Source organism: Jaculus jaculus, chromosome 7 (genome assembly GCF_020740685.1).
Source record: "Jaculus jaculus isolate mJacJac1 chromosome 7, mJacJac1.mat.Y.cur, whole genome shotgun sequence".
Lineage (NCBI taxonomy): Eukaryota > Metazoa > Chordata > Mammalia > Rodentia > Dipodidae > Jaculus > Jaculus jaculus.
Genome location: NC_059108.1, coordinates 125,774,191 through 125,801,718, shown reverse-complemented (window position 1 = coordinate 125,801,718; position 27,528 = coordinate 125,774,191). Strand labels below are relative to the sequence as shown.

General features: G+C 52.1%; 1 protein-coding gene across 1 annotated transcript in view; it reads right to left on the bottom strand.

Moving 5' to 3' along the window:
* Window positions 1–27,073, bottom strand: part of Asb2 (ankyrin repeat and SOCS box containing 2) — a 40,718-nt gene extending 13,645 nt beyond the window's left edge. The window contains exons 1-6 of the mRNA XM_045154766.1: window positions 26,844–27,073; window positions 15,914–16,189; window positions 7,374–7,481; window positions 4,708–4,874; window positions 3,826–3,981; window positions 1,164–1,409 (exon numbers count right to left, since the gene is read on the bottom strand). Of these exons, the coding sequence (XP_045010701.1) occupies window positions 1,164–1,409; window positions 3,826–3,981; window positions 4,708–4,874; window positions 7,374–7,481; window positions 15,914–16,119 (883 nt within the window). The 5' untranslated portion in view covers window positions 16,120–16,189; window positions 26,844–27,073. The remainder of the gene's footprint in view (window positions 1–1,163; window positions 1,410–3,825; window positions 3,982–4,707; window positions 4,875–7,373; window positions 7,482–15,913; window positions 16,190–26,843) is intronic.
* Window positions 27,074–27,528: the final 455 nt, after the last annotated feature.

Here is a 27,528-nt window from a genome sequence, read left to right as displayed (position 1 = left end):
GGCTCCCTGTTATGGGGAGGGAAAAGAAATCAAAGGGGAGCTAGGGGCCGATCAGAATACAACACATTTTTTTTTTTGGCTTATGTGTATGTGGTATGTATATATGAGTGTATGCATGTGGGCACATATGTGTGAGCGTATATGAAGGACAGAAGTTGATTTTGGACATCTTCTTTGATCACTCTTTGGTGGGGTTTCTGGGTTGAACCCAGAGCTCCCCAATTCAGCTAAGCCTGTTAGTCATCTTGTCCAGAGGAACCCTCATCTCTGCCTCCCCAGCACTAAGGCTGCCACGCCCACCCAGCTTTTTGTTTTGTTTTGTTTTTTTGAAGTGGGTGTCTAGCCCACGCTGACCTGGATTTCACTATGTCATCTCAGGGTGGCCTCGAACTCACTGTGATCCTCCTGCCTCTGCCTCCTGGTGCTGGGATTAAAGGTGTGCTCCACCCAGCTTTTTATGTGGGTGCTGAGTGGTCTAAACGCTGGTTCTCATGCTCGCACAGCAATCTCCCCAGCCTTGAAAGCAACCCTCTTTAAGCCATGGTCTCCGGGGCTTCGGTAACTGGGACCTCATAACATAGGGAACATTGTTTTAGTATCTTCCATTAAGGTTTTTCAAAAGCAAAGACCTGGGCTTAGATCCCAGCTGTACCATCCACTTGTTCTGTGACTTTGGACAAATTATTTCCCACCCTGGTCCTCTCTTTCATCACCTGGAAAATGATGAGGTGATCTGAATGTCTTCTGAGGTCTCTTCTGACCATGAAGTGTGGTGTGGTAAAAAGAGCAGACCCTGAAGTGTGACCCAGAAGTGGCTGGGGTGTCAGGAATCCAAGAACCTAGCTGGTTCTACAACTAGTTTTGCTACGTGACTATAGATAAGTCATTTCCTCTTTCTAGGCCTCAGATTCCTCATTTGTAAAACGAGGACGTTGGGAGGAAGTAATGCTGCTTGTGTATAGCCAATAATATTCCTAGTCAAACCTGATAGTGGCTCCACTCCATTGAGCCTAGACACAACCTTGGAATCCTTCTCAAGACATCCCTACAGGGCCCTGGGTCAGAGGCATGCCCACAGGATGACACCTACACTTCCTTCCCTTCCAATGGACATCTGAGGTCCTTGCCAGCCATGCCCCTGGGGGAGACTCATGACCACTCACCGTGCTTGGCCAGGAACCTCAGGGCCTCCATCTGCCCACTTTGGGCTGCCACGAACAAGGGCGTAATTCCATAGGCGTTCTTGGCCTCCACCTTGGCCCCACCACCCACCAGGATCTCCATGACCTCCAGGTCATTGCGTGAGACAGACTCGTGCAGCGCCGTCCAGCCACGGTTACAGCGGTGGTTGGTGTCCGCGTGGTGCTGCACCAGGATCCTCACCGCCTCAGCGTTCTTGCGCTCGCAGGCTGGGCCGAGAAGAAGCAGACAGTCAGCAACCAGGCCCCAGAGACCTGGCCGCCAAGGCTTCGCTCACCTGCTTGCCCATTCTCTCATCCGCTCGTCCTCAACCCCTTTGTTCAACAGATGGCCCCTGTTCAAATTCTAGTCTGCTCTCCCCGGCAGGGCCGTGGTGGTGCACGCCTTTAATCCCAGCACTCAGGTGGCAGAGGTAGGAGGACCGCTGTGAGTTTGAGGCCAGCCTTAGACTACATCGTGAATTCCAGGTCAGCCTGGGCAAGAGTGAGCCCCTACCTCGAATAAAAAAGTAATTCCAGTTCCTGCACTGAGCCTAGGATATCTGACTGCGAGTGATGCTGGTATTGGCAATAGCACGTGGCATACATGGCACTTGACATGACTAACTAGTTTAACCCTGCCAACTACCTGTAAGAGTGTCAGGTTAGGGCTGGGGAGATGGCTTAACAGATAGGAGTGCTTGCAACAGAGCCTGATTCACCCTGAGTTTGATTCCCTAGCACCCACGTACATAGCTGAGGGAGTGGCCAGGCGTGCCTGCGACTCCAGCCCTGTGGGGAACAGGAGGGCCGGTGCTTGCCGGTCAGCCATTCTGATTGAAAATGTCGGCCGCGGGTTAATCGAGGCACTCCATTTCGAGGAAATACACGGGTAAGTGATTCTGGCCACCACGGGCATGTGTACAGTTCGTGTGCAGCTGCGTACACACCTGCACACCACACATACTACACGTGCAGAAAAGAAAAGAGAGAGGAGAGAAGCAAGCTGTGCTAATACCCACTTTTGCTGATGAGGAGGGTGAGGCATAGAGCCAGTAACATCACAGTCACACCCGGAATCTCTGCCCCCTGGCACGTTCTAGAGCACCCCTGCCTTCTTAATACTCAGTGCTACATCACTGAGACCGAAAGACTCTTTGTAGGTGAGGAGTGGGCAGTATATATTGCCGTTCAAATCCCCAAAGGTTGCTCACTGAACTCTAGTCGACTCTATCTTCTGAATACAGCTCTTCCTAGCTTGAGGCTTTGTACTTGGTGGGACCAGGGACAAACTTCACTGGCTAGGACTTGGCACATGTCCTTAGTCTGTCTTTGGCACAGTGGGTGCTTTGGGACAGCTATGGCACCCTCCAAATCGGCAGGAGCCCTAGAAGACTTAGGTACCTGCTCCTCAAGTCCACTCACTTCTCCTAGGACACTACGTGTGTCATATACCAGCCACATGGAAGTCGGGTCTTTGTAACGTACAAAGCTCACACACCTTGCTATTTCTGCGGGAGCTGGCTGGAAGGTGAAAGGAGTCAAGACAAAGCGAGGCTCTCTGGATGTAGGAGTTTAGAGCAAGGTAACCCAACTCCAGCTTCTCGAGCCACAGTCTGGCTGGTGGTGAGAGCCTTGGCAACTTGATTGTCTGTCTGTGCCCTTGCTACTTGTAAAACAGGAGTGCTAGACGATGGCTTAGAGGTTAAGGCGCTTGCCTGCGAAGCCTAAGGAACCATATTTGATCTCTGTCCAGATCTAATGCCAACCAGACACACAAAGGGGAGGCAAGTGCAACGTTGCACATGCTTACTAGGTGGTGCGAGCCTCTGTCTGGAGTTCCAGAACAGTGGCTGAGGTCCTGGCACACCAATTATCACTCTCTCTCTTTCTCTTTCTCTAAAAAGAAAAAGAGAGAGAACAGCTCTGTGCCTGGCATATAATAGGCACTCAACACCAAGTGTGGTGTTGCACTCCTTTAATCCCAGCACTGGCGAGACAGAGGTAGGAGGATCTCTGTGAGTTCAAGGCCAGCCTGAGACTACAGAGTAAATTCCAGGTGAGCCTGGACTGGAGTGAGACCCTACCTCAAAAACAATTAATTAATTAATTAAAAAATAAGCACACAATAGTTACAGCTATATAATTATTCACTGACCCTGGGCCCCACAGGGCAGCCAGCAGGTGTCCTCAGGTGAGTAATAAACAGGTCAACAGGGATTTTGGCTTTTGCCCAGGCTGTTTCTTCAGCTTGACTAGCCAGTAAACTTGCCCTGTTCCTGTTCAGCCCAGGCAGCCAGCCACCCACAGGATGCTCCTCCCCCGCCCTCCCTCCCCAAGCCTTTTGCTGACCTCTGCATAGCTGTGGTCAGAGAGGTTGCCTGCGCCCGGGAAGACCCACACGCATGGGCTGCATCTTTTCATCCTTGAGCCCTCGGTGCCCCTCAAGCATGCTGGCCTGCCCACAAAGCACTGAATGCACTGGATATTAGTCATGCTTGGGAAACATGTTCACACGCAGGAATGGAAGGCTCGGGTGGCAGGCAGATTATACAGCAGAGTGGGACCCCCTGGGGGAGCCACGCACTCACACGAGCAACCTTCAGGTCTTCTGAGTCCCCCAGAGAAACCTACCCCAAGAACTCACCTTTGTAGAGAGGTGTCTCTCTGTTCTTGTTGGAGATGTCAGGCTCTGCCCCGGCCTGGAGCAGAGACAGCAGACAGTCCAAATGTTCCCTGCAGGTAGCCAGATACAGCGCTGTCTCTTCCTGTAGTGTGCGCTGGTCAATGGCCCCTGGATAGGCTGGGGGAGACCAGGAGAGTCACGAAGGAAGAGACCCACCCTCCCAACACAGATGTGGTCTGAATTCCTCCCACTTTCAAGGACAGACATGGGATGGCATCTTCTGAAATCTACCAACCATCAACGGCCTTCACCTGGCCCTCCTTTCCTAGGTTTCTTTCATACTCCCAGTTAGAGAAGTATGGCTCAGATGTCCCCTCCTCTGGGAATTCCTGGTTGAGCCCCCAGTCCGAACACACCTGACCTTCCCTGTCCTCCAGCTCCTACTGGGAAAGCCACTTCTCATGCAGCTGCTTCTCCCAGCGTGCTTTTGGAGACGGGGCCACTCGATGGCAGTGGTGACAACTGCCTGCAGGTAGTTATAACCAATCCATATCTTGCTCAGCAAGCTGGGGCAGAGACAAAGCATCACTTGCCTAGGGTCCCACAGCTGGTGGGTACAATCTTGGCAGAATACAGGCACAGCTGTGGCTTTTTTTTTTTCCACACCAAATCAACAACCCTTGGAACATTCTGGAACAAGTTGGCAGTGGTGGTCCCAAAAGTCAGCTCTCCCTTCTTCTTTTTCTAGGAATAGGGCTCTGCCATCTGGAAGGCCCGTAGGGAGTGGAAACCAGCCACACACCAACCCCCCCAACATAGTGGGGGGCTGATAACCTGGCCTACCCTCCTCACCAAGATGGAGACCCCCTCTCCCCCTGCTGGTCCTCCAAAGCCGCCCCTCACCTCGCTGCAGGACCTTCAGGCAGCCCAGCTGGCCATAGTAGGCAGCCTCGTGCAATGGCAGCCAGCCCTCCTTGTTGGGCTCTGCCAGGTTCTTCCCGTCCTTGATCATGCCCTTCAAGGCTTCTTCGTTGCCTTCCTTGATGGCTTTCAGCACAGGGTCCGTGGTCCTGTGAGACCAAGAGCAGCTCAATTATCAGCGGCAGGAACAGGCAAGGTCAGGTGGCCTGAATCTCAAAAGCCTGCTGATGATCAGAGCCACTGCCCGCTCACTCATCTTCCCAACCTCCCCCTCATCTGTTCATTCTGTCTCTTACCCCCGCTCCCAGCTACTGAAAACACCAATATCAATACTTGAAGAATTTGCAAACATGAAGCCTTCACTGTTTAAACTTTAAAAAAAAAAAAAGATTTCAGGGCTGGAGAGATGCCTTAGCAGTTAAGTAGCTTGCTTAAGGAGCCATGTTCCATTCCCCAGATCCCATGTGAGTCAGATGCACAAGGTGATGCATGTGCAAAGTCACAATGCACACAAGGGTGTCTGGAGTTCGACTGCAGTGCCTGGAGGCCCTGGTGCACCAATTCTCTCTCAATAAAACAACTATTTCAGGGCTGGAGAGATGGCTTAGTGGTTAAGTGCTTGCCTGTGAAGCCTAAGGACCCTGGTTCAAGGCTTGTTTCCCCAGGACCCAAGTAAGCCAGATGCACAAGGGGGTGCACGTGTCTGAAATTCATTTGCAGTGGCTGGAAGCCCTGGCACACATATTCTCTCTCTCTCTCTCTCTCTTTCTGTCCCTCTTTCTCTCTGTCTGTCGCTGTCAAATAAATAAATGAACAAAAAAGGGCTGGAGAGATGGCTTATCGGTTAAGCGCTTGCCTGTGATGCCTAAGGACCCCGGTTTGGGGCTCGACTCCCCAGGACCCACGTTAGTCAGATGCACAAGGGGGCGCACATGTCTGGAGTTCGTTTGCAGTGGCTGGAGGCCCTGGCACGCCCATTCTCACTCTCTCTATCAGCCTCATTCTCTCTCTGCCTTACCCTCTCAAATAAATAAATAAAACAGAAAAAAAATAATAAATAAATAAAAATAAAAATAAACAAAAAATTTTTTAAAGTATTTCAGGGCTAGTATGCAGGGCTTCTTGCCTTGGCTCACTAAAATCACTTTAGTTCCTCATCCATTCTTTCCTCCTTTCATTACTGAACTCCCCCATCTTTGCAGTCAGTGGAGACCATTTCTGGGAAGGGTTCTACAGAAACAACCCCATTCTAGCTAGAGAAATGCCTGGTGCCCCAGGCCCCCTGGTGTTGGGTGTTAGCAGGCTTCTGAGGGTCTCCAGAACCAGTCTCTGTACCCTCCCAGCTGCTTCCTCCAGCCTGGGGCACTTCCCCCTGCCTTCTTGCCTCCGGGTTATTAATAGCTCCAGAGCAAAGAGTAAGGCCGAGGGGACTGACTAGTCCCAAAGACCCATCAACGCCATCATGGCCATAGGGTATGCGGACATCACTGAAGCAGAAGAGGGGGGACTGGCTGGTTTTGTGCTTGTGGTGAGGAGGGCGCCTGCTGCGTGTGTGTCACGGAACGCTTGCTTGTTCTCAGACCTGCTGCCCAGCGTGGCTCTCTCCAGCTGTGGTGCAGGACCCTGGAGCTCCCAGCACCCCACACTGAGGCTTCCCTATGAGATCAGACAGAGCTCCCACCCTGAGGGAGGAGAAGCAGCTGGGAGCATCAGGCCACTGGGAAACAGCATGCCTGATGTGACCCTGAGGTCACTTTGGCCCCTCCAATCCTGCCCTGGAGAGAAGAGAGTCTCAAGGTGGCAGTCGGATCCTTCTTTGGACGCAGGAGGGGAAAGCTGTGCTGAGAAAAAGAACTGGGTTTCTCTCTCCAGACTCTCAACGCCCGTAGCCCCAAAGATGGGGCGGCCACCGGGCTTGGAGAGGCTGGGACGGAGAAGCAGAGTGCTGGCCCATGCCTCTTCCTCTCTCTGCAACGTGGAAATGGGGTGCCAGCCACAGGGTCCTCTTTCGCTCTTAGCTGCTTCTAGAGTCACTCTGGAGTGCAGAGCAAGGGGGAAGACGCCACCTCGAAAAGACCCCAATAGGCCAATACCCAGGCACAGACCCCTTCCTGCAGCTCTGGGCGTTGGCACCGGCCACTTAAACAAAGACAGCAACACTAAAACCATTTGCTCGCACGGGCGCTGGATGCGCTCAAATGGACCCCTGCAGGTGGCACTCAGGGAACAAGAAACGGGGACAAACAGAAGGTGTGGCCAACCCCTCGGATCCCACTCAGCTCCTCTGGGCCTCTGGGGTTCTCAGAACATCTCTTGTCTACCTCCTGCAGTGCGGGGGGGGGGGGAGGTCTAGATTCAGAGCCCCAGGGGCCTCCCTCGGCACACAGGTCTCAACCTGGGGGTGTCTGAAGGGTTAGTCTCAAGCACGGCCTGGTTGCCGCTCCTGGGGGACCTCAGTCTGTGGCCGCTGGTCCCAGCTTAGCAGGACCATGGGATCTAGAGAGCACAGCTGGAAGGGGGTTTGCTTGAGGAGCGTCTGTAGTACCCATCATCCTGGAGGGGGTGGTCCTACCCTTCTCCCGGCACCCCCCCCCCCCAGTTGGCCTGGGAGCTTGGTGGTGATCTTGGGGCTGGTAAGGCTCACTTACGTCAGCTGAGAGGTCTTGAACAAACTGCTGCTATACTTCTGCATGACCCCTTGGAACAGGCCCAGAGGGGGGGCGTGGGCTGGCGGGCTCTCTGGAGGCGCAGAGGACCTGGAGGGTGCAGATCCCGAGTGAAAGAGGGAAAAGTACTCCCCATAGGAGAAGCGGGTCATGGCTGGAGTCAGGAGAGAGGATGGAGGGTGAGCTGGGAGAGAGAGGCTGACTGACAGACCGACCCAGGGCTCTGAACCAAAGCAGATGGCTGGGTCCTCTCTGTGTGCTGGACACAGCTGCTGTGTCTCCGGATTATTTTTGGCCCTTGGAGGAAGCCCTGGGAGGTTTAAATGACCATATAAGACAACAATGAGGTTAACCTCACCCCCACCCCCGCCGCCCCCCTCCTCAGCCAACCACAAGGACACAGATATGAAGCAAGGTGACATTCTTCACCCGGGAGGATGTGAGAAGTAGTCGGATGGCAGGTCTCAGGATGAAAGGCCAGTGGCGTCCCAGTGGGGCTGGATGAGGGATTCATAGGCAAACACGGGGCTAGGAGAGCCACAGTGAGGGGCCAAGCCATGTGTGTGCCCCTCACCCTACCTTGCCAGCTCCTTATGGGGGACTGTAACCCAGGTCACCACCTGTCAGTCCAGAGGTTACAGCCGAATGGCACGTAAGGAAGGTTGTTGGGACAAGGTTTGGAGGCAGACATGAACTCAAAGCCAGGTGCTACTTAGCTGTGTAACTGGGGGAAGGTTCATCTTCTCTGTTTCCTTAGTTTCTCCACCGCCCCCCGTAAGGTGGTACGAGAGCAGCCCCTGCCTCCAGGGCTGCGGAAGCCTGAACAGCAAACAGTGTGCACTGCTTCCTTGTCATGGTGTGAACCCGGAATGTCCCTCCAGTGCTCATGTGCTAAAGATTGGTCCCCAGGACAGTCAGTCGTGTTCAGGGGTGAGGCTTGGAGGAGGTGGCTAGATCATGAGGACTGTGACCTCATCTGAGGATTGACCCATAGATGGAGTCACAATTGAATGGCATTGTTGGGAGGTGATGGAAACTTAGGGGCCAGGACTTCAGTGAAAGACATTCCCTCCTCTTTCTTCTTATTTATTTATTTGTCTCTCTCTCTCTCTCTCTCTCTCTCTTTCTTCTCTCCCTTCCCCTCCCCCTTTTCTGGCTGACATGAGAGGAGCAGCCTCGTCTGTCACATATTGCCACCACCATAGTGTCTTGAGGAGCGTCTGTAGTACCCATCATCCTGAAGGGGGTGGTCCTACCCTCCTCCCGGCACCCCCCCCCCCAGTTGGCCTGGGAGCTTGGTGGTGATCTTGGGGCTGGGTAAGTCTCACTTACGTCAGCTGAGAGGTCTTGAACAAACTGCTGCTATACTTCTGCATGACCCCTTGGAACAGGCCCAGAGGGGGGGCCTTGCTTCAGGCCCAGAGCAAAGGAGCTGGCCAGACAAACTCAAACCTCTGAAACCGTGAGTCAGACTATATCTTCTCTTTCCTCTGTTTTTGTTTGTTTGTTTGTTTTGTTTTGCTTATCAAGGTAGGGTCTCTTGCTCAGGCTGACCTGGAATTCACTCTGTAGTCTCAGGGTGGCCTTGAACTCACGGTGATCCTCCTACCTCTGCCTCCCAAGTACTGGCATTAAAGACGTGCGCCACCACGCCCAGCTCCGTCTTTCCTCTTGTAAGCTGGTTTCTCTCAGGTATTTGTCTCAGCCATGGAAAGCTAACACATTAGCAGAGTTCCAGGTTAGAGGGGCTCCACTGGAGTCAACCAGTGACTTGGTCATTCTTTTACATATATACCTGTGTGGTGTGTGTGTGTGTGTGTGTTTGTATGTACGGGTGTGTATGTCTGTATGTGTGTGAGGACATTTGTGGGTGCGGGTCCACATACATGGTGTGTGCATGCATGTGAGAATAGAGGCCAGGAGTTAACATTGGGTGTCTTTCTCGGCCACTCTACACCTTATTCTATTTTTTTTTTAAATTTTTTGTTGTTGGTCATTTTTATTTATTTATTTGAGAGTGACAGAAAGAGGCAGAGATAATAATGGGCGCGCCAGGGCCTCCAGCCACTGCAAACGAACTCCAGACGCGTGCGCCCCCTTGTGCATCTGGCTAACGTGGGACCTGGGGAACCGAGCCTCGAACCGGGGTCCTTAGGCTTCACAGGCAAGCGCTTAACCGCTAAGCCATCTCTCCAGCCCAACACCTTATTCTCTGAGGCAGAGTCTGTGGCTGAACCTCGAGCTAACCTAGACTAGCTGGGCAGCGAGCCCTAGGGATCCTCCTGTCGCTCTCCCCCGTGCTGAGATTAAGGGAACGCATTGCCACACCTGCTTGTGCACGAGCGCTGGGGTTTGAACTCGGCTCTTCACGCAGCTGCGCTAAACTTTTTCCTCTCTGATCTGTCTCCCGGCCCTGCTCTGTTCCGACTTCACCTGGCTGAGCCTCAGTCCCCCTCCCACTGCAATGTCTGAAGGAGATACGTCACCCTCCGTGCCCGGCTTGGCTGGGACTGCAGCAAAAACGAGAGACTTGGCCCACGCCTGTCTCCTGACAGGTCAGCCCTGCCACCCTGCCTGCGGCATCAGATGCCAGCTTGCGGTCTGGATACTCCAGGAGAGGGACCACTTCTGCGGCTCTCACCCTGGGGGATGTGGATGTTGTAATGGGGACCCTTAGAAGGACTCCCCTCTTCTAGCATAAGCCACAGAGCCTCTGACGCAGCGGACCCCTCAACAAAGCCAGACCACGGTGCTGAGGAGCAAGTGGGCAGAGAGAAGACAGGGTGCACACCGAGGGCTTTGGTTCAAGCAATGACTACCTCCATCCTCCTCCTCGGGATCACTCACCCTCCCTTCCCTGTCTTCCACTCACCCCCTGCCTTCTACAGACACCCTCAGGCTGTGCAGAAACTACTTGCCTGCGCCCATCATCTGTCCTTGGTCACTGTCCCTCCATATCGGCACCAGCATCACTGCCTTTCACAGAAGGACAAGCTGAGGCCCGAAAGGGCGGACGCTGCCCAGGGTCACATGGAGCCGATGAGCAGCTCCAGATGCCCCTCCTCTTCCTCTAAAGGTTAGCCTCTTCCTGCCCTTTCATCCTTCCTGGCTCTACACTAACAGCTCTGTGCTTCCTCATGTCTCAGTTTCCTTATTTTTTTTTTAATTTTTATTTATTCATTACACACAGAGAGAATGGGCATACCAGGGCCTCCAGCCACTGCAAACTCCAGATGCATGCGCCACCTTGTGCATCTGGCTTACATGGGTACTGGGGAATTGAACCTGGGTCCTTAGGCCTTCACAGGCAAGTGCTTGAACCTCTAAGCCATCTCTCCAGCCCCTCAGTCTCCTTATTTGCAAAGAGGAGGGGGAGTAGACAAGATTCCTCACTGCAGGTGCAGCTGGAAAACCTTGGTATGAAACATCCAAGGGCCCCTTTCCAGAGAAGGGGTGCACACAGCCCAGCTCACCCAGCCCCTTGACACATTTTTTCCACTCTCCCTGCTGGCCGGAAGGCAGCCTGTGTCAGCCCCCTTCTGTCTCCAACAAGCCTAGGTTTTCCACAAAGCCCTGAGCATCCTTGGTCCATGTGGCCTCTAATCATTTACAATTATCAGAATGTTCGAGCAAAGTGATGCCCATCAGTAAAAAAAAAAAAACCTGCCATGTTCACCAAAAACCAGGACTAGTGTCTGAAAAGTGACAATGGCAAGCACGTTTGTGGGTGTGGCGCACGTGCATGGCGTGTACGTGCACGGGAGAATGGAGGCCAGAAGTCAACACTGTCTTCCTCGCTCACTCTATACCTTATTCTTTGAGACAGAGTCTCCTGCTGAACCTAGAGCTAACCTAGATTAGGCAAGCAGGGAGGTGAGGCTGACAGGGGAGGAATAACATGGTGGAGGTGACCCATCTCCATCGTGAAGGGCAAACGTTCATTCCCTGCGGTGGAGCCAGGGCTGCCCCGGTCCTGTTGTGTGTAGACGGGGAAACTGACCCAGTGAATCCCATTCAACCAAGACGTTCCAGCTCTGGCTCTGTGCCAAGCCTGGTGCCAGGATGTGGGCCTGCAGATGGAAAAGCAGATTCTCAAGATGGTCAGAGGCCACAGGTGCACGGCAGGGGCACGCAACCACAGAGCCGCAGGGAGGGGCTGAGATCCAAGCAAGAGGGCTAATTCTAGGAACATGGAAACTGGGGTGCATGAACTTGGCTTGGGGGCCAGCCAGGGTGGCAGCTCCAGTCCAAGAGTGATGAGTCTTGGGCTAGATAAGAAGCCAAAGAGCTTTCGTGCTCTTAGAGACCAAGGCCAGAGGCCCCACTTCCCCTAGGCCAGGGCAGGGGAGTTCCCAGCAAAGTGAACCGGGCTGAGTTATCAAGGGGGAGAGGAACCTGCCTCTCCTGGTGAGGAGGGACTGCAGGTCATGTCCCAGAAGAGGCCCTGCTGGGTCCTATCTGCTTCCCTCTGAAACCCAGCCAGAGACCTTGCTCACCCTGCTGGGTCCGCATGCACCCTTGACCTTCGCCCTCCTCAGACTGAAAGCCTGGAGAGGGTGCAGCCAGATGCCAGGATAGACCTGGCATGGGCTACGTGCACAGTGGAATGTGGGTAGCTTGATTTGAACCACCACACCTGTGCACACATCAGCCCGCGCAGGTCCCTGCAACCCCGTTCTCTGTGCTTATCCCACCGCTGGCCTTTCCTCATCTGTTAGAGGGCGCAGAGATGACACAGCGCTTTAAGTGACGGAGTCTGACCCAGAAGGTGACCAAGGTGGTCTCGTGGGACAGATCGTAAGTGAGAACTGCCTGACCATGGACATGTGGTTTCACTTCCCTCCAGCCCAGGACAAATGTGCATGGTTCACTGTAGTTGTCACCTCCTTTCCCTGGGGCAGGTCTGGAGCTCAAGGCCTTCAGTTGTAAGTTTTCTAAGTGGCCCAGGCCTCCCATGAGTACTAGGAATGAGGTTGCAGGTACCCAGAGATGTGTGGCCTCCGACATCAGCCCTGTCTCTGGAGGTAGGAACCCCATCTCTCTCTGTGGTCTCCGCCTGAAAAAGGGGAACCTGTGGTTTGACTTCAGCTGTCATTACAGGAACTGGTGCTTCCTTGAGCATGGTGGCATGAACCAGGTCCCAGCATGGGTTTCTAGGGCCCCAGTGGAACATCTTCAAGGGCCAGCTCAGGGACCTGCAGGCTTCATCTTTCTCCCAGCTGCCCAAGGAAGATGCCTGCTCTCCCCTTAAGATAAGGCTCCACAGCTCTGGGTATCCCAAGCCTTGGCCCAGCCACCCTGAGGATGGTGGAAAAGCCCCAGCAAAGGCCAGAGTCACTTGGGAGAGAATCATAGCATATGTGAATTGGGGATGACCCCTGTTGACTGTGACAGCACATTGCAAAAAGTTTGTTGGGGGCTGGGGAAATGGCTTAGCAGTTAAGGCATTTGCCTGTGAAGCCTACGGACCCTGGTTCGATTTCCTAGGACCCATGTAAGCCAGCTGCACAAGGTGGTGCATGTGTCTGGAGCTCGAAACCCTGGGGCTCCCATTCTTTCTTTCTCCCTGCTTCTTCCTTTTTCTCTTTCTCTCAAATAATTAAATAAATAAAATATTTAAAAAATAAAATTAAAAGTTTATTGGGTGAGGGTGGTGCTCTTGGAGAAGGGAGCAAGGCTTCTCAGAAGGATGTTCCCAGGGTTACAAAGGAGTAGCTAGCTGCTGGAGACACTGAGACTTGAGGTCCATGCGCCACTGTCACGTGACTTTATCTGTTAGAACTCCTACCCCCTCCCTCCCATCCACCTCCAACACACATTGGTTGAGGCTGCAAAAGCATTTTCACAATTTGGATATTTCTTTCCTCAAAGCATTTGAAGATAAATGCTGATCACCTCTCCTGTTCCCACCTGCAAAGAAGGTGTCCCCTAGATCCTCAAGGTCCAATAGTACTGTGGCCACTGACTACATGTGGCTACTGACCATTATGAGTGTGGCTGCTGTGTAGAGATGGTGCTAGGGACAAAAAAACACATGAAATGAGCCAGGTGTGGTGGCGCACGCCTTTAATCCCAGCACTTGGGAGGCAGAAGTAGGAGGATCGCCATGAGTCCAAGTCCACCCTAAGACTACTAAGTGAATTCCAGGTCAGCCTGGGCTAAAGCAAGACCCTGCTTCAAACACATACACACATACATACGATTGCAATGGCTTGTTGGGACAGAAAGAAACTAAATACCTCAAGTGTGTATTATCATAGTGATGATACATGAAAATTATATTTTAGAAATAAAATATTGTAAATTGTGGGTTGTGGTGGCACATGCCTATAATCCCAGCACTCAGGACACAGAGCTGGAAGACTGAGAGTTTGAGGCCAGACTAGGATATGTAGCAAGACCCTATCTCAAAAATAAAATGTTTAGGATGACTTAGACATTAAGGCATTTACATGCAAAGCCAAAGGACCCAGGTTCAATTCCCCAGGACCCACATTAGCCAGATGCACAAGGGGGTGCATGTGTCTGGAGTTCCTTTGCAGTGGCTGGAGGCCCTGGCATGTCTATTCTTTCTCTTCCTCTCCCTCTTTCTCTGTCAAATAAATAAAAATAAAATCTTTAAGAATGATGTAAATGGGCCGGGTGTGGTGGCACATGCTTTTAATCCCATCACTTGGGAGGCAGAAGTAGGAGGATTCCCATGAGTTTGAGGCTACCCTCAGACTACAGTGAATTCCAAGTCAGCCTGGGCTACAGTGAAACCCTACCTCAAAAAAAAAAAAGAAAGAAAGAAAGAAAGAAAGAAAGAAAGAAAGAAAGAAAGAAAGAAAGAAAGAAAAGAAAGGAAGAGGAAAAAAGATGTAAATGTTTACATGTATGTTTTTTTTTTTTTAATGTGACTTAATTATTGAAATGGCCCCTGAGGATTGTGGTTATGGCGTGGGTGCTGTTGGGCTGGGTGGCGTTCTGAGGAAGTTCAGTGACTTAGATGATGGGGAGGGCAAGATGGACGCCTCACTCTGAACAACAGTCCCCCATGTTCACACATATGCCAGTGGTGCAAGGCCAGGCCCGGGCATTGGAGCCAAATAGGTCCAGTCTCTTCACTGTGGGGCCCTGGGCTCTTTACTCAGTCCTGGGCTTCGGTTTCTTCACCTGCAGAGCACAGAGGCTACTTAGAGGCTTCTTGAGTGCACAGGATATCTAAGTGTGTGGTATGCATAGGTTCCACATTCATGGAGTATAACAAACTTCTGATCAGAAATATTTGAGGGGAAGCTGGAGAAATGGCTTAGCAGTTAAGTGCTTGCCTCTGAAGCCTAAGGACCTTAGTTTGAGGCACAATTCCCCAGGACCCACGTAAACCAGATGCACAAGGGGGTGCATGCATCTGTAGTTTGTTTGCAGTGGCTGGAGGCCCTGGCATGCCCATTCTCTCTGTATCTATCTGCCTCTTTCTCTGTCTGTTGCTCTCAAATAAATAAATTTAAAAATATAAAAAAAGGGCTGGAGAGATGGCTTAGCGGTTAAGCGCTTGCCTGTGAAGCCTAAGGACCCCGATTCGAGGCTCGGTTCCCCAGGTCCCACGTTAGCCAGATGCACAAGGGGACGCACGCGTCTGGAGTTCATTTGCAGAGGCTGGAGGCCCTGGCGCGCCCATTCTCTCTCTCTCCCTCTATCTGTCTTTCTCTCTGTGTCTGTCGCTCTCAAATAAAAATATATATATATATAAAAAAAAATTTGAGGGCTGGAGAGATTGCTCAGTGGTTAAGGCACTTGCCTGCAAAACCCAGAGACCCGGGTTCGACTGTGTAAAGCCAGATGCACAAAGTGGCTTATGTATCTGGAGTTTGCCACCCGTTGTCTCTCTGCCTGTCTGTTTGCAAATAAATACAATTTTTAAATATTTGAAAACTAGGGCTGGAGAAGATGACTTAGCAGTTAAGGCATTTGCCTGCAAAGCCAAAGGACCCTGGTTTGATCGTCCAGGTCCCACGTAAGCCAGATGCACAGGGTGGCACATACATCTGGAGTTCATTTGCAGTAGCTGGAGGCCCTGGTGTGCCCATTCTCTCTTTCTCTCTCTCTCTCAAATAAATTAATAAAACATATAAAAAATTTAAAAACTATACGTCGATACTGAATACATACAGATCTTTTGTCTTGTCACAATTCATTCCCTGAACAATACACTACGGTTGTCATTTACACAGCGCTTACATTGCACCTGGTGGTATAACTACTCTGGAAATGATTTGAAGTATATGGCAGAGTGTGTGTAAGGATAAATATGGTGATATTTTACATAAAAGACTTGGGTGACTGAGTCCATGGCATCCTGGATCCAATCCCCCTCTGAACTGGAGGGTGACTGGTATTACCCGAACTCAATGAGTCTAGATGTAAAATTACACCCAGACATTAGGATGTTAGGATTTGATTTGAGATGAATGGCTTGTGGGATCCACAACCCAAAAAAATCCCTGGACGTCCACTTTCCTCATCACCCCTGCCCCACTCACCTGGTCCATGGGTAGAAATGGGCAGGCTGGCCATTGGCCCGAGTGGATGCAGTAGCGTCAGCAGGGGTCGGGCCCCGTGGCTTGTCAGCCAAGCTCTGCTCGATGGCCATGTGAACCAGCTCCTCCTCGCTGAGGCTGCTGTACAGACTGTACTCCTCGTTTCCGATGAGGCGCTGTCTGCCCGGAGCGCTGATCTCTGTTGCCATCTTGGCCACCTCCCCCTGGCTTCCAGGAAAGACACGTGGCAGGGATGAGGAAAGGGCAGATCAGAAAGTCCTGCAAAGAGACCCACGTCAGCCTGGTCACGAAGTGCTCTGCAAGGCAGCCATGTTTACCAGAGGGGAGGCTGTACTTTCTTTAATTCTAGCAGGTAGTCCTTTCCCATACTTTTGTTTGGCCGTAAGACTCACCTGAATACCCATCCTTCTACACAGTTATCCGTCTACCCATCTGTTCACCAGTCCGCCTATCCTTCAAACCACCCATCACTTACTCAACACCTCAACTATCTGTCTATCTACCGACACAATCATCCATCCATCCTCCCAGCCATCTACTATCTGCCCGCATGACCAAACATCCAACCACCTACCCATCCATCCACCCATCCACCCATCCATCCATCCATCCACCCATTCATCCATCCATCCTTCCATCCACCCGTCCATCCATCCTTCCATCCTTCCTTCCTTCCATCCACCTACCCATCCATCCATTCATCCATCCTTCCATCCATCCACCCATCCACCCATCCATCCTTCCATCCATCCACCCATCCATCCACCCATCCTTCCATCCTTCCTTCCTTCCATCCACCTACCCATCCATCCATCCATCCATCCATCCATCCATCCTCCCAGCCATCTACTATCTGCCTGCATGACCAAACATCCAACCACCTACCCATCCATCCACCCATCCACCCATCCACCCATCCATCCACCCATCCGCCCATCCATCCACCCACCCATCCATCCATCCTTCCATCCACCCATCCATCCATCCTTCCTTCCTTCCATCCACCTACCCATCCATCCATCCATCCATCCATTCCTCCATCCATCCACCCACCCATCCATCCATCCATCCATCCATCCATCCATCCATACATACATACATACATACATACATCCTCTACCCATTTGGCAGTTCAGTTACTTAACCACTGCCCATCTACCTTCCCATCCACCACTATCCTCACCTGCCTAACCAATCACCTGTCTCCATTGTCCACCCTATCTATCCACCCACACAACCATCTTCAGACATCCACCCATTCACCCCTAATCTTTCCATTCCAGGAAGCCTGTATACCCCAGGTGTGACTGCATACATTAACTGAAAGATTACTGGGAAAGCACTGTGGTTCAGGTGCTCTTTGGGGAGTAGACAATGATCCTGACAGCTAGAATCTCTCCCTGTGAGCCCGAGCAGCAGTGTGGAAATTCCTTCATTCTCGTCGTTGCAGCATCCCACCCTAGCATGTTGCCACTGGTCCTCGCTGTGGGAGGGCTGAGAATCCCACTCATGAATCAGACACAGGCTCACACTTAGAGTTGCTCACCTAGTTAAAGTCAGCCATTATAATAGTGTGACATGTTTGTTATAGAGACCTTCTTATAAACAACATGGGCTGGAGAGAGAGCTTAACAGTTAAGGCACGTGCCTGTGAAGCCTAAGGACCCAGGTTCAATTCTCTAAGTCCCACGTAAGCCAGATGAACATGGTGGTGCGTGTATCTAGAGTTCGTTTGCGGTTGGGTAAAGACCCTGGTGTGCTCCTTCTCTCTCTCTCTCCCTCTCTCCATCTCTAATAAACAAATAAATAAAGATACATCTTTAAAAAAAAGAACACGTCCAAGAGGAAAGAGTGTGTTGAGCGAGACCCTTTTAACAAATGAAATAACATCAACCCAGCCTCATGATGGTCACTAGCTGGCTAGCATTGTGACTACGGGTCAACAACTCTCAGCTCTGAGTGAACTTTAAAATCACATGAGGCCTTTAAAAAAACAAAAAAAAGTCCAAACTCCAGCACTCTCCTTTGGCCTCAGACCCACTCCCTTTTGGAGGCAGATGTTTCCCTCCTTTCCCCACAGATCTTGCTCTGAGGCGCATGTGACTTGCTCCACCAAGTGGATGTTGGAGGCCATGACACAGCAGACTCAAGGAAGAGTCCTGTGAGAAGGGGCTTTCCACTGGGACCCGCTGAGGGAGCCTACCAAGTTCCTGAGCCAACCTGGGCAAACCCCACCCCGCGTGCAAGAGCCCCACATGCGGAGCGGGAGTCCCACCCAGCAAGGGCTGCAGCTGGCAGCCCAGACAGTTCTCAGGCCTTCGGATGCCCAGCTCGGGGATCGGTGCTTATTCCAGGGGCTGCTTGACTGAGTGGCATTCTTGTGGCTCCGGTCAACTGGTACCCAGGAGACCAGGCCGGTATTTCTAAGAGAGCACATCCAAATGGCAGCTAGCCAAGACACCAAAAGGCATTTAACTTCATTAATGTTTGAGGGTAATTCAAATTAACACCCAAAGCAACGCCTGTCTCCATGGACCCTGATTGGCTCAGAGAAAGACAGTGGGAAGTGCCGGCGCTGGGGAGGAGGACGTGGGTAATCGGAATTCTTATCACTGGAAGGACATTGGAGAGTAGATTGGCACTTGCTAAAACTGAGCACACACATGCCCTGCGTCCTGAAGATTCCCTCCCAGCTGCATCTACCAGAGGGCCAGAGGCGTGCATTGACGAACAAGGTCTAAATATTCATCGCAGTCCCCCTCATATAAACCCAGCTGGAAGGAACCAGCTCCTGAAGATGGCACAATAGTGCCATAGTCGCCGGGTGGTGGGCGCAGCCGTGAAAACCACCACTGCCTTCCGCAAGGACAAACCTCACCACACCGAGCCAAGTGAGCCGGATCACAAGAACATATATGCACATGGTTCACATGTATGTAAGTCACATGTACCTGTGATTCACGCCTATATCAAGTTCGAGAACAGGCAGGATTGCCCCTGCGTCCAGGCACCTGTAGCCTGCAGCCCAGAGGGGCCTGTTGAAGTCTCCCACAGCATGGGCTGCAGTGGGCTCCGACCTCATGCCTCTCCCAGGCTGAGCAGTCACTAGTGGTCACCTGGACATGACACTCCTACTGCTTGTCCCATACCCCTAGCCTCTGCCCTGGCTGGACACTGTCCAGGGACCTCACACCTGTCAGGCACTACAGGTCGTTGCCTCAGAAGCAGCCCCCCCACCCCCGCTTCCACCCAGGTAAGAAACGTCTTTGGTGAATTGAGTCTTCATTCTCCTCCTGGTTCCTTTCAGGACAACTCTAGGGAGGTGTGGCTCGGTGGGAGAATGTTTGTCTGGAGCTGAAAAGGCTCTGAGATCCATCCCCAGCACTACAAAAATAATAAAATGAAGCCGGGCGTGGTGGTGCACACCTTTAATCCCAGCACTCGGGAGGCAGAGGTAGGAGGACTGCCAAGAGTTCGAGGCCATCCTGAGACGACAGAGTGAATTCCAGGTCAGCCTGGGCTACAGTGAGACCCTACCCTCAAAAAACCAAAAAACAAAACCAAATAATAATAATAATAATAATAAAATGAAATAAACTGGGTGTGGTGATATATGACTTTAATTCCAAAACCTGGGAAGGCTGAGGTAGGAGGATCACCAAGAGTTCAAAGCCAGTCTGGGGCTCCAAAGTGACTTCTAGGTCAGCCTGGGCTAGCGTGGGAGCCTACCTCAAAAGAAACAAAAAAGAGACAGGAAGGAAGGAAAGAAGGAAGGAAATGAAGTGAACCTTGACACTTCTATATCTTCCACCCATTTCATAAATGAGGCAGTTAAGGTTCCCAGCAGCAGGAGGGGCAGGACATACCTGGGGAAAATTGGGATCTGAGCCCCAGTCCTCTGGCCATTCCAGGAGCAGCAAACCCGCCCGGGGTTCTGAGCAGAGTGGGTGATACGGCTGGGCTGCCGTCCGCCCCAGCTTGAGACTGGGAGGAAGGCCAGAAGCGCCGAGGTCCCCTGGGAAGCTGCCTAGGATAGAAACAGCCCTTTCCCAGGGAGAGCAGGTCCCCCCAAGCCCACGACTGTCTTGACGCGAGGGAGGCAGGCTTCCTGGGCCCTCAGAGGCGCCTATGGTCCTGGCGTTGGCATGTTGGTGCCCTGAGCTCCTCTCCCACGTGGCCTCTGTAAAGAGGGGCGGTGGCCACACAGATGAGAAATAGCACACCACAGTGCTCTCCCAGCCGGGCCTCAGTTTGCAACCTGTGAAGTGGGTCTAGGAAGCTGGAGCCCAGCTGGACCAGAGCCGTGGTGAGAATCCAAGCCATCATTTGAAGATGACGCTTGGGCTCCCGTGGAAGGGCGGCTGTGTGTAGTCGGGGCCTAGAGTGGAAGAAGGTCACAGAAGGAAACAGAGCAGAACAGGCGGCAGGGCAGGGGCAGGAATGCATGCTGCAGCCATCCTCCTGCACCCAGTTTTCTCTAGCCAGGGACTTGAAATAGTCACAAGGGAGATGCACCGCGTGGGCCAAGGAGGTCATTCCGCGGCTGTGGTACAGCCTGTCTGTAATGGACCTGCCATGTCAGTGTGGCATCCAGAACTTTTAGAACAGGACTATATGGCATTCCTGTCATGACCCCAGGGCCTAACCCAAGGCCCGGAGCACAACGGTCTGTGTGGCTAGGACACTGGACAACAGGGTCAGCATAAGGCGTCAGTCCCTTGGAAGGCAGGCTGTTTACTGCACAGAGAAAGACACACCAGGCTGGGGCAACCCACTGCCCAGCTCCAGCCCTGCCCTGCCACCTGCTGGCAGTGTGAGAGGAGACAGCTTTCTTTGACCTGGACCTCGATCTGCCCATCTGTGAAGTGGATATGCAGGCAGCCTCGGCCTGTTTCTGTCTTGGGACCTGCTCCTGGCTAGCAGTTTTCAGTGGGGCTGTCTGAAGGATCTGCCTTCTTCCTGGCTCTCCTTCATTTAAAATGAGGAAGGGGGCTGGAGACATGGCTTAGCGGTTAAGGTGCTTGCATGTGAAACCCAAAGGACCTGGTTTTGATTCCCCAGGACCCAGCCAGATGCACAAGATGGCACATGCATCTGGAGTTCGTTTACAGCTAAAGGCCCTGGCATGCCCATTCTCTCTCTCTCTCTCTCTCTCTCTCTCTAATAAATAAATATTGAAAAACAAAATAACCAGGCATGGTGGCGCACGCCTTTAATCCCAGCACTCGGGAGGCAGAGGTTAGGAGGATCGCCGTGAGTTCAAGGCCACCCTGAGACTACATAGTGAATACCAGGTCAGCCTGAGCTAGAGTGAGACCCTGCCTCAGAAAACCTAAATAAATAAATAAATAAAATGAGGAAGGGTCCGAATGAAAGGTGCCCCAAGCCTTTCTGGCGTCAGCTGTGACTGTGAGCTCCTAGGCTATCCTCAGGAATGGGGCCAGAGCTCCGGCAGGAGGGAGAGCTCCACCCTCTCCCCAACCCAGCCTGGTGCAGGGCCAACTCTGCACACTTCTCCCAAATCCAGTGCCGGGGCCTCCCGTCCCACCATTGTCTTGCTGCTCTAGACCTTGGGAGGACTTCAACTCCTCCTAGTCCTGGTGTGACTCTGCACAGGGTGACCATTTACATAGGAACAAGGGTGTTTGAGAGGCTGGAGAGATCACTCAGTAGTTAAGGTGCTTGCCTGCTAAGCCTAAGGACCCAGGTTTGATTCTTCAGTACCCACATAAGCCAGATGAACAAGATAGTGCATGTGCCTAGAATTTGTTTGCAGTGGCCAGAGGCCCTGGCATGCTCATTTTCTCCCTCTCCCTCTGTCTCTCTTTCTCTCTCTCTCAAACAAATAAAATGTTTTTTTTTTTTAAAAAAAGAAAAGACAGAGCTGGGCATGGTGGTGCATGCCTTTAATCCCAGCACTCAGGGGGCAGAGGTAGGAGGAGCACCATGAGTTTGAGGCCACCCTGTGATTACATAGTAAATTCCAGGTCAGCCTGGGTTACAGCAAGATCCTACCTTGAAAAACCACAAAGAGAGAGAGAGAAAAAAAAAAAAAAGAGAGAGAATAAAAAAAGAAAAGACAGGCTGAAGAGATGGCTTAGTGGTTAAGGCATTTGCCTGCAAAGCCAAAGGATCTCAGTTTGACTTTCCAGGATCCACGTATGCCAGATGTACAAGGTGGCACATGAGTCTAAGAGTTTGTTTGCAGTGGCTAGAGGTATTGGTGTGCCCATTCTCTCTCTCTCTCTCAAATATATATATATAATATATAACATAATATAATATATATTATATTATATATAAATATATATATATATATATATTCAGAAAACATTGCACAAGTAGCCATGAATGTGTACAGACGTTTTTCTTGTCACCATTCTCCAACTAATACAGTGTAGCGACTACATACGGGGCTGTAAGTCATCTAGAGATGAATTAAGGCACTTGGGGGGATGACATAGGCGCTATGCAAGCACATACCAGATTCCATCAGGGATTTGAGAATCTTGGGTTCTGGTATCTATGGGGTCCTGGAGCCCAACCCCTGCAGATATCAAAGTACAACTACGTATCTATTAGTCATTTCTCCCAAATGTCCCAGGACCTGAGGTAATCTTGAGAACCTCTGCTTGGGCTCCTCACATCGAAGGAAGTGGGGAGTTGACTTGGGTTGTACCTTGGCCCCTGAGACAGGGAGGTTCATTCTGAATGATGCTCTACCCGCTGTCTAAACTCCTCATTCAGAGCAGAGGAGTTTGCTCAATGGTTAGAGGCACTTGCTCTGCAAGCTGCCAACTGGGATCTGGATCCCCAGCTCCCACGTAAGAGTCGGAAGTGCAGTGACACACATATCTGTCATCCCAACGTGCCTCCTGTGATGGCAGGTGGAGTGTAGAGAATCCCAAAACTTGGAGACCAGCTAGATTGGCCTTCCCAGCAGCAAACAACAAGAGACCCACATGTTCGTGCAGGATGGCATGCGCGCTCACCCACATCACACACACACACACACACTAGAGAAATTGGCCCCACTAAAGTCTAAATAGGCAAACAAAGCTAGTGCTTGTGGGTCCTTGACTGTGTCCAACTGCTATCCTGTCCAGATCCTTGACCCTCCCAGTACCCTCTTCCCATGGGGTAGATGGGACCCCAGAATGTAAGGAGCAGAGGGTCTGAGAGCACATCTGTCTGTCCCTCTTTTCAACAGACCCTGTGGCCCTGAACGCCGAGGGAAGTGGCAAGGGGTCATTCACTCTGTGGCCCTAACCTCACCCCTCTGGGTCCAGGTTGCTACTGTGGCCAAGAAGGGGAGGGATGGAGCCCAAGTCACCTCGGGTAAGGACCCCAGGTGCCCCTTCCCCATCCCTCACCCTCCTCCGTCATAGCCCCAGGGGTCTTTATCAGGGACCAGCGCTAACAGACCTGCGGGGTCCAGAGCTGGAGTTTCGTCCCCCTGTTTGGACACGATGAGCCTAAACTACTCCTGCCAGTGCTAATCTCAGTCATGCTCCTGATTTGGGGGTGTCAGAGCCTTGGGGCTTCTGACTCTGGGTCAGAGGTTGCAGGAAGTGACCAAGGAGATCTGCTCAAGGCTTCATTCAGGCTGCAGTCAACATCATTCACACAGGGTTCCTCTCCTTTTGTGTGGAGGGGAAACTGAGGCCTAGAGAGGACACTTTGATGCCCCAGGTCACAGTTGGTTCTGCCCTCATATATCACACCCCAGGCCCTGTGCCCATTGCAAAGAAGGGAAGATGGAGGCCCCATCTGGAGCAGAACATCCTGTCTTCTCTTTGCTGACACACACCTGGGACAATCACTCTTGAGTAATCTGGACCCCTAATACCATGTCTTGGTAGTTTATTTTGGAGGTTCGTTGAGGAAGCCATCAAAAAAAAAAAACAGAGTAAGAAAGGGTGAAAGAGAGATGGAAGAAAGAAGAAAATAACCATCTTCTGCTTTTTTGTGGCAAATATTGTGTTCCAAGACAGAGCGCCAGTCCCACACAGATCTAAAGGCAGAAGTCTGAGGCAGCGCATGGGAGCAGCTGCTAACGACACCAAAGCCAGGTTTTCCTCTTTCTCCTTCCCTTCCCCAAGCTGTTGTCCCTCCATGCCCATGGGTCACCTTCATCTCAAGCTGCCTGAGTAGAGGGGCCCTCCCCTGCCTCCTGCCCCTGCAGGGACTGGCCTGTGTCCCAGGTCGTGTCCTCCCTACGGCCAGACACAGCACACAGCACACAGCTCTGGACCCAGGATTCCAGGCCCCTGACACAGTTTCTGCCTGGGCTCTTGGAATGCCAGCCAGCTCCACCGTGTGTGCCAGCAGCCTGAGGTGAGTGTGATGAGTGGGCGGAGCCGGCTCCTCCACCTCTGAGCCTCCAACTGCGCATGCCCTCCAGCCCACCCCACCACCTTAGCCCAGTGGCAGCAGCCGGGACCCTGGTCCGTCCCCATGGGCACTGTGAGTCAGTGGTCGTGGGTGGCAGGACAAAGGGGCTCCGTGGGAGGCTCAGGAGAAGCAGGACCCCTCTCCCAGCCCCACCAAGTACGCAGGGTTGCCTGGAAACCTTTAAAGCCAGGTCCCCCGAGGCCTTTTCTTCACACTCTCTCCCTCTGGGTCCCTCTTTCTCCTTCTCCTGTCTTTAAACTTTTTGTTGTTGTTGTTCCATATGCTCTTCCTGTCTTTTTCCTCTGCCCTTTTATACTTTTCTATATCTCCTTTTAAAAAAAAAAATGGCCTGGGGCTGGAGAGATGGCTTAGCGGTTAAGCGCTTGCCTGTGAAGCCTAAGGACCCCGGTTCGAGGCTCGGTTCCCCAGGTCCCACGTTAGCCAGATGCACAAGGGGGCGCACGCGTCTGGAGTTCGTTTGCAGAGGCTGGAAGCCCTGGCGCGCCCATTCTCTCTCTCCCCCTCTATCTGTCTTTCTCTCTGTGTCTGTCACTCTCAAATAAATAAATAAAAAAATTTTAAAAAATGGCCTGGCATGGTGGCACACATCTTAAATCCCCACACTCGGGAGGCAGAGGCAGGAGGATCACTGTGAGTTCGAGGCCACCCTGAGACTACATAGTGAATTCCAGGTCAGCCTGGTCAGGCAGGATCTGCTTACTTTTATTTTGCTTCCACCTCCCCTAAACATTCCTCTCAATCCCAAATCCCTTCAAATATTCCATCTATAGTCCTAAGCATCATTTATTGTAAACCATGAGGCCAAGAAAAGAGAAAATTGGAGGTGGAATCTCGCTGGTGATAGCGCCCCCTCCAGGTAGCCAGAGGCTCTGCAGCTCAGAAGAGGAAAGTCTCTGGGCTAGTGGGGTATGTTTCTGTGCTTCCCTTCAGGGTCTAGCCTATGAGCAGTGCATAGTACCTTGTGGTGCCCTGAAGGTGCCAGGGATATTTCTTCCAGGTGCACGAAGGTGCTGATAGCTGTGGCTGTGAATGTGAATGCTGAGACCTGGAGGCCAGCATTTGTTTCTTAACTCCAACATCTCATAGCTGCTCATAGCTCAGGCAAAGGCAGTTTCCAAATCTGGAAATGGGAATCTCAGTCACCTCAAAGTCGTGGTGGCCTTGATAGGGGTCAGGGAGAGAAATCCCCCATCGTGGTGCTCTTGGTGGACCACGGCTGGCATCAACTGTGTTGTGCTTTATTGTAAGATCATTGCAGGCCCCTCCCCAGGGAGGAAGACGGGGCCCCCATTGCTACCATAAGGATAATACAGATCTGGCCTGCTTGCTCCAGAAAGGACGATACATACCAGTGGGCATGGCTGCCAGCTCCAAGAGAACTATGTGCCCAGGCTATGGTGGGCACCCATCCCACTGTTTTGAAAGTGATGGGGACATCAGCTGCTGGCTGCCTCACTGTGCTGTGGCAACAGGCCCCCTGATGGCTGAGGTCCAGCTGGGTCTACAAACTGGTCCTGCAATCTGCCTGAGCCTCTTTGAACTCCCTCAAGCCCCATCTCACAACGGGGGGCGGGGGTGTTTGCTTGCAGGAAAACTCATTTGCCCCAAACAAGGGCTTAACTTCTGCCCTGATGCAGGTAGTGATCATCTGCCTGGCCTCCCTCACCTTCACTGGCCTCATCATCCTTGTCTCTTTCGCTGGCCTCCCAAGGTGTGGCCTGAAGTCACATCCCACCTGTCCTGAGCTACCCACTTTCAGATATGGTCCATCTTCCCCTTGGCCTCCCCACCCAATGTCACCCTACTTCTCATTGCCATTATTCTTTGCCCAATAGTCACACCCTTCTTCCAAACTGTCTTTGTTCCAGCTGCCCCCCTAACTGGAGACCCCTTGCCCACCAGTGACATCCCCTCTTGCCCCTTCAAAGGCGGCAACTTTCCTAAATGCGTCATGTTTATGAATGCACTCATGTGTGTTAAAGTTATCTTTGCATCTCTGTATTCCCCTTGTTAAACCTCACATAGGCAACTTTTTGAATTCTATTCCACCTTCCAACCCTCCAGAAATGACAGGCAGAGCCCATGGCTCCTGGGTTTCCATCATCCCACAATATCATATGTGTATATGCAGAAACATCCATCATTTCCTTGACCTAAAAGTCACCTTTCTGACCCAGCCATTGACCCAACACTTGTGGGCCAATGATAACATCATTCATCACTCCTTTTAGGTGTCCATGCTTAGAAGCACATAGCACAGTTATACTGAGTCCTCTGGAAGAAGGGACAGGCGCATGCCGGATGCTGGTTCTCTGTCTCCCCAGACTCAAAGTCACCAGCATGCTGCAGCGCTCAGGAGAACAGTAGCCAAGGGAGAGGCTCGAATGCAGTTTAACTCCAAGAAGTCTTGCTGAGTCCTGCCGCCACACCACAAGCCCCAGCCCGCCCAGTGATCCTTTGTCGGGTCTCCCTGACAAAAGTCAAAGGCATGCATTACCTGTGTGGCTCTGCGGCAGGGGCCACGGGTCAGAGTAACAGAAGATTTTCTCCAGTGTCTGAATTCAGAACATGCTCCCTGGGTTTGCCTCCTGTGCTGGCCCTGAGCTGGCTGCCGTGCCAGGCAGTTCTGCAACGCTCTCCTTTGAAGCAGGGAGTTTATTTCGGGCCCACCACATGACCAGGGATGGCAAGCCAAGCTATAAGATGTTGTGAATCTCAGATTTCCTGTTTGAAGATTGCCCTGAGGAAGCTGCGATCCCGCCTTCCACTCCTCTGGTGGCACAGGAGACAGGCTCTCGCTTCAGAGCATCTTGGGCTTCGGCCCTCACGTGATGTCATCATTTGTGATCCTTGACATGGAGGCCATATATGGGTATGTTTCTAGGACTACCCAGGAGGGAGTGAGAGAGGAGAGAGATGCAGAGAGACAGGGAGGGAGCCCAGAGAGACACGGAACTGGAAAAGAGAGAGAAGGGAAGGCTGAGAAGAAAGGCTAGAAAAGGGAAGGCAGAGAGGAGGATGGACTAACTGAAAGAGAAGGGAAGGGAAGGGGGAAACCAAGGCTTAGAGTTGAGCACAGAGCAGGTGGCCAAGCTTACCATTCGGAGATACCAGGTGTCCATCACTAGATGCCTTGGGGTGGGGCAGGGGTCCACAGGGCAGGGCACAGATCAGTAAGCGCT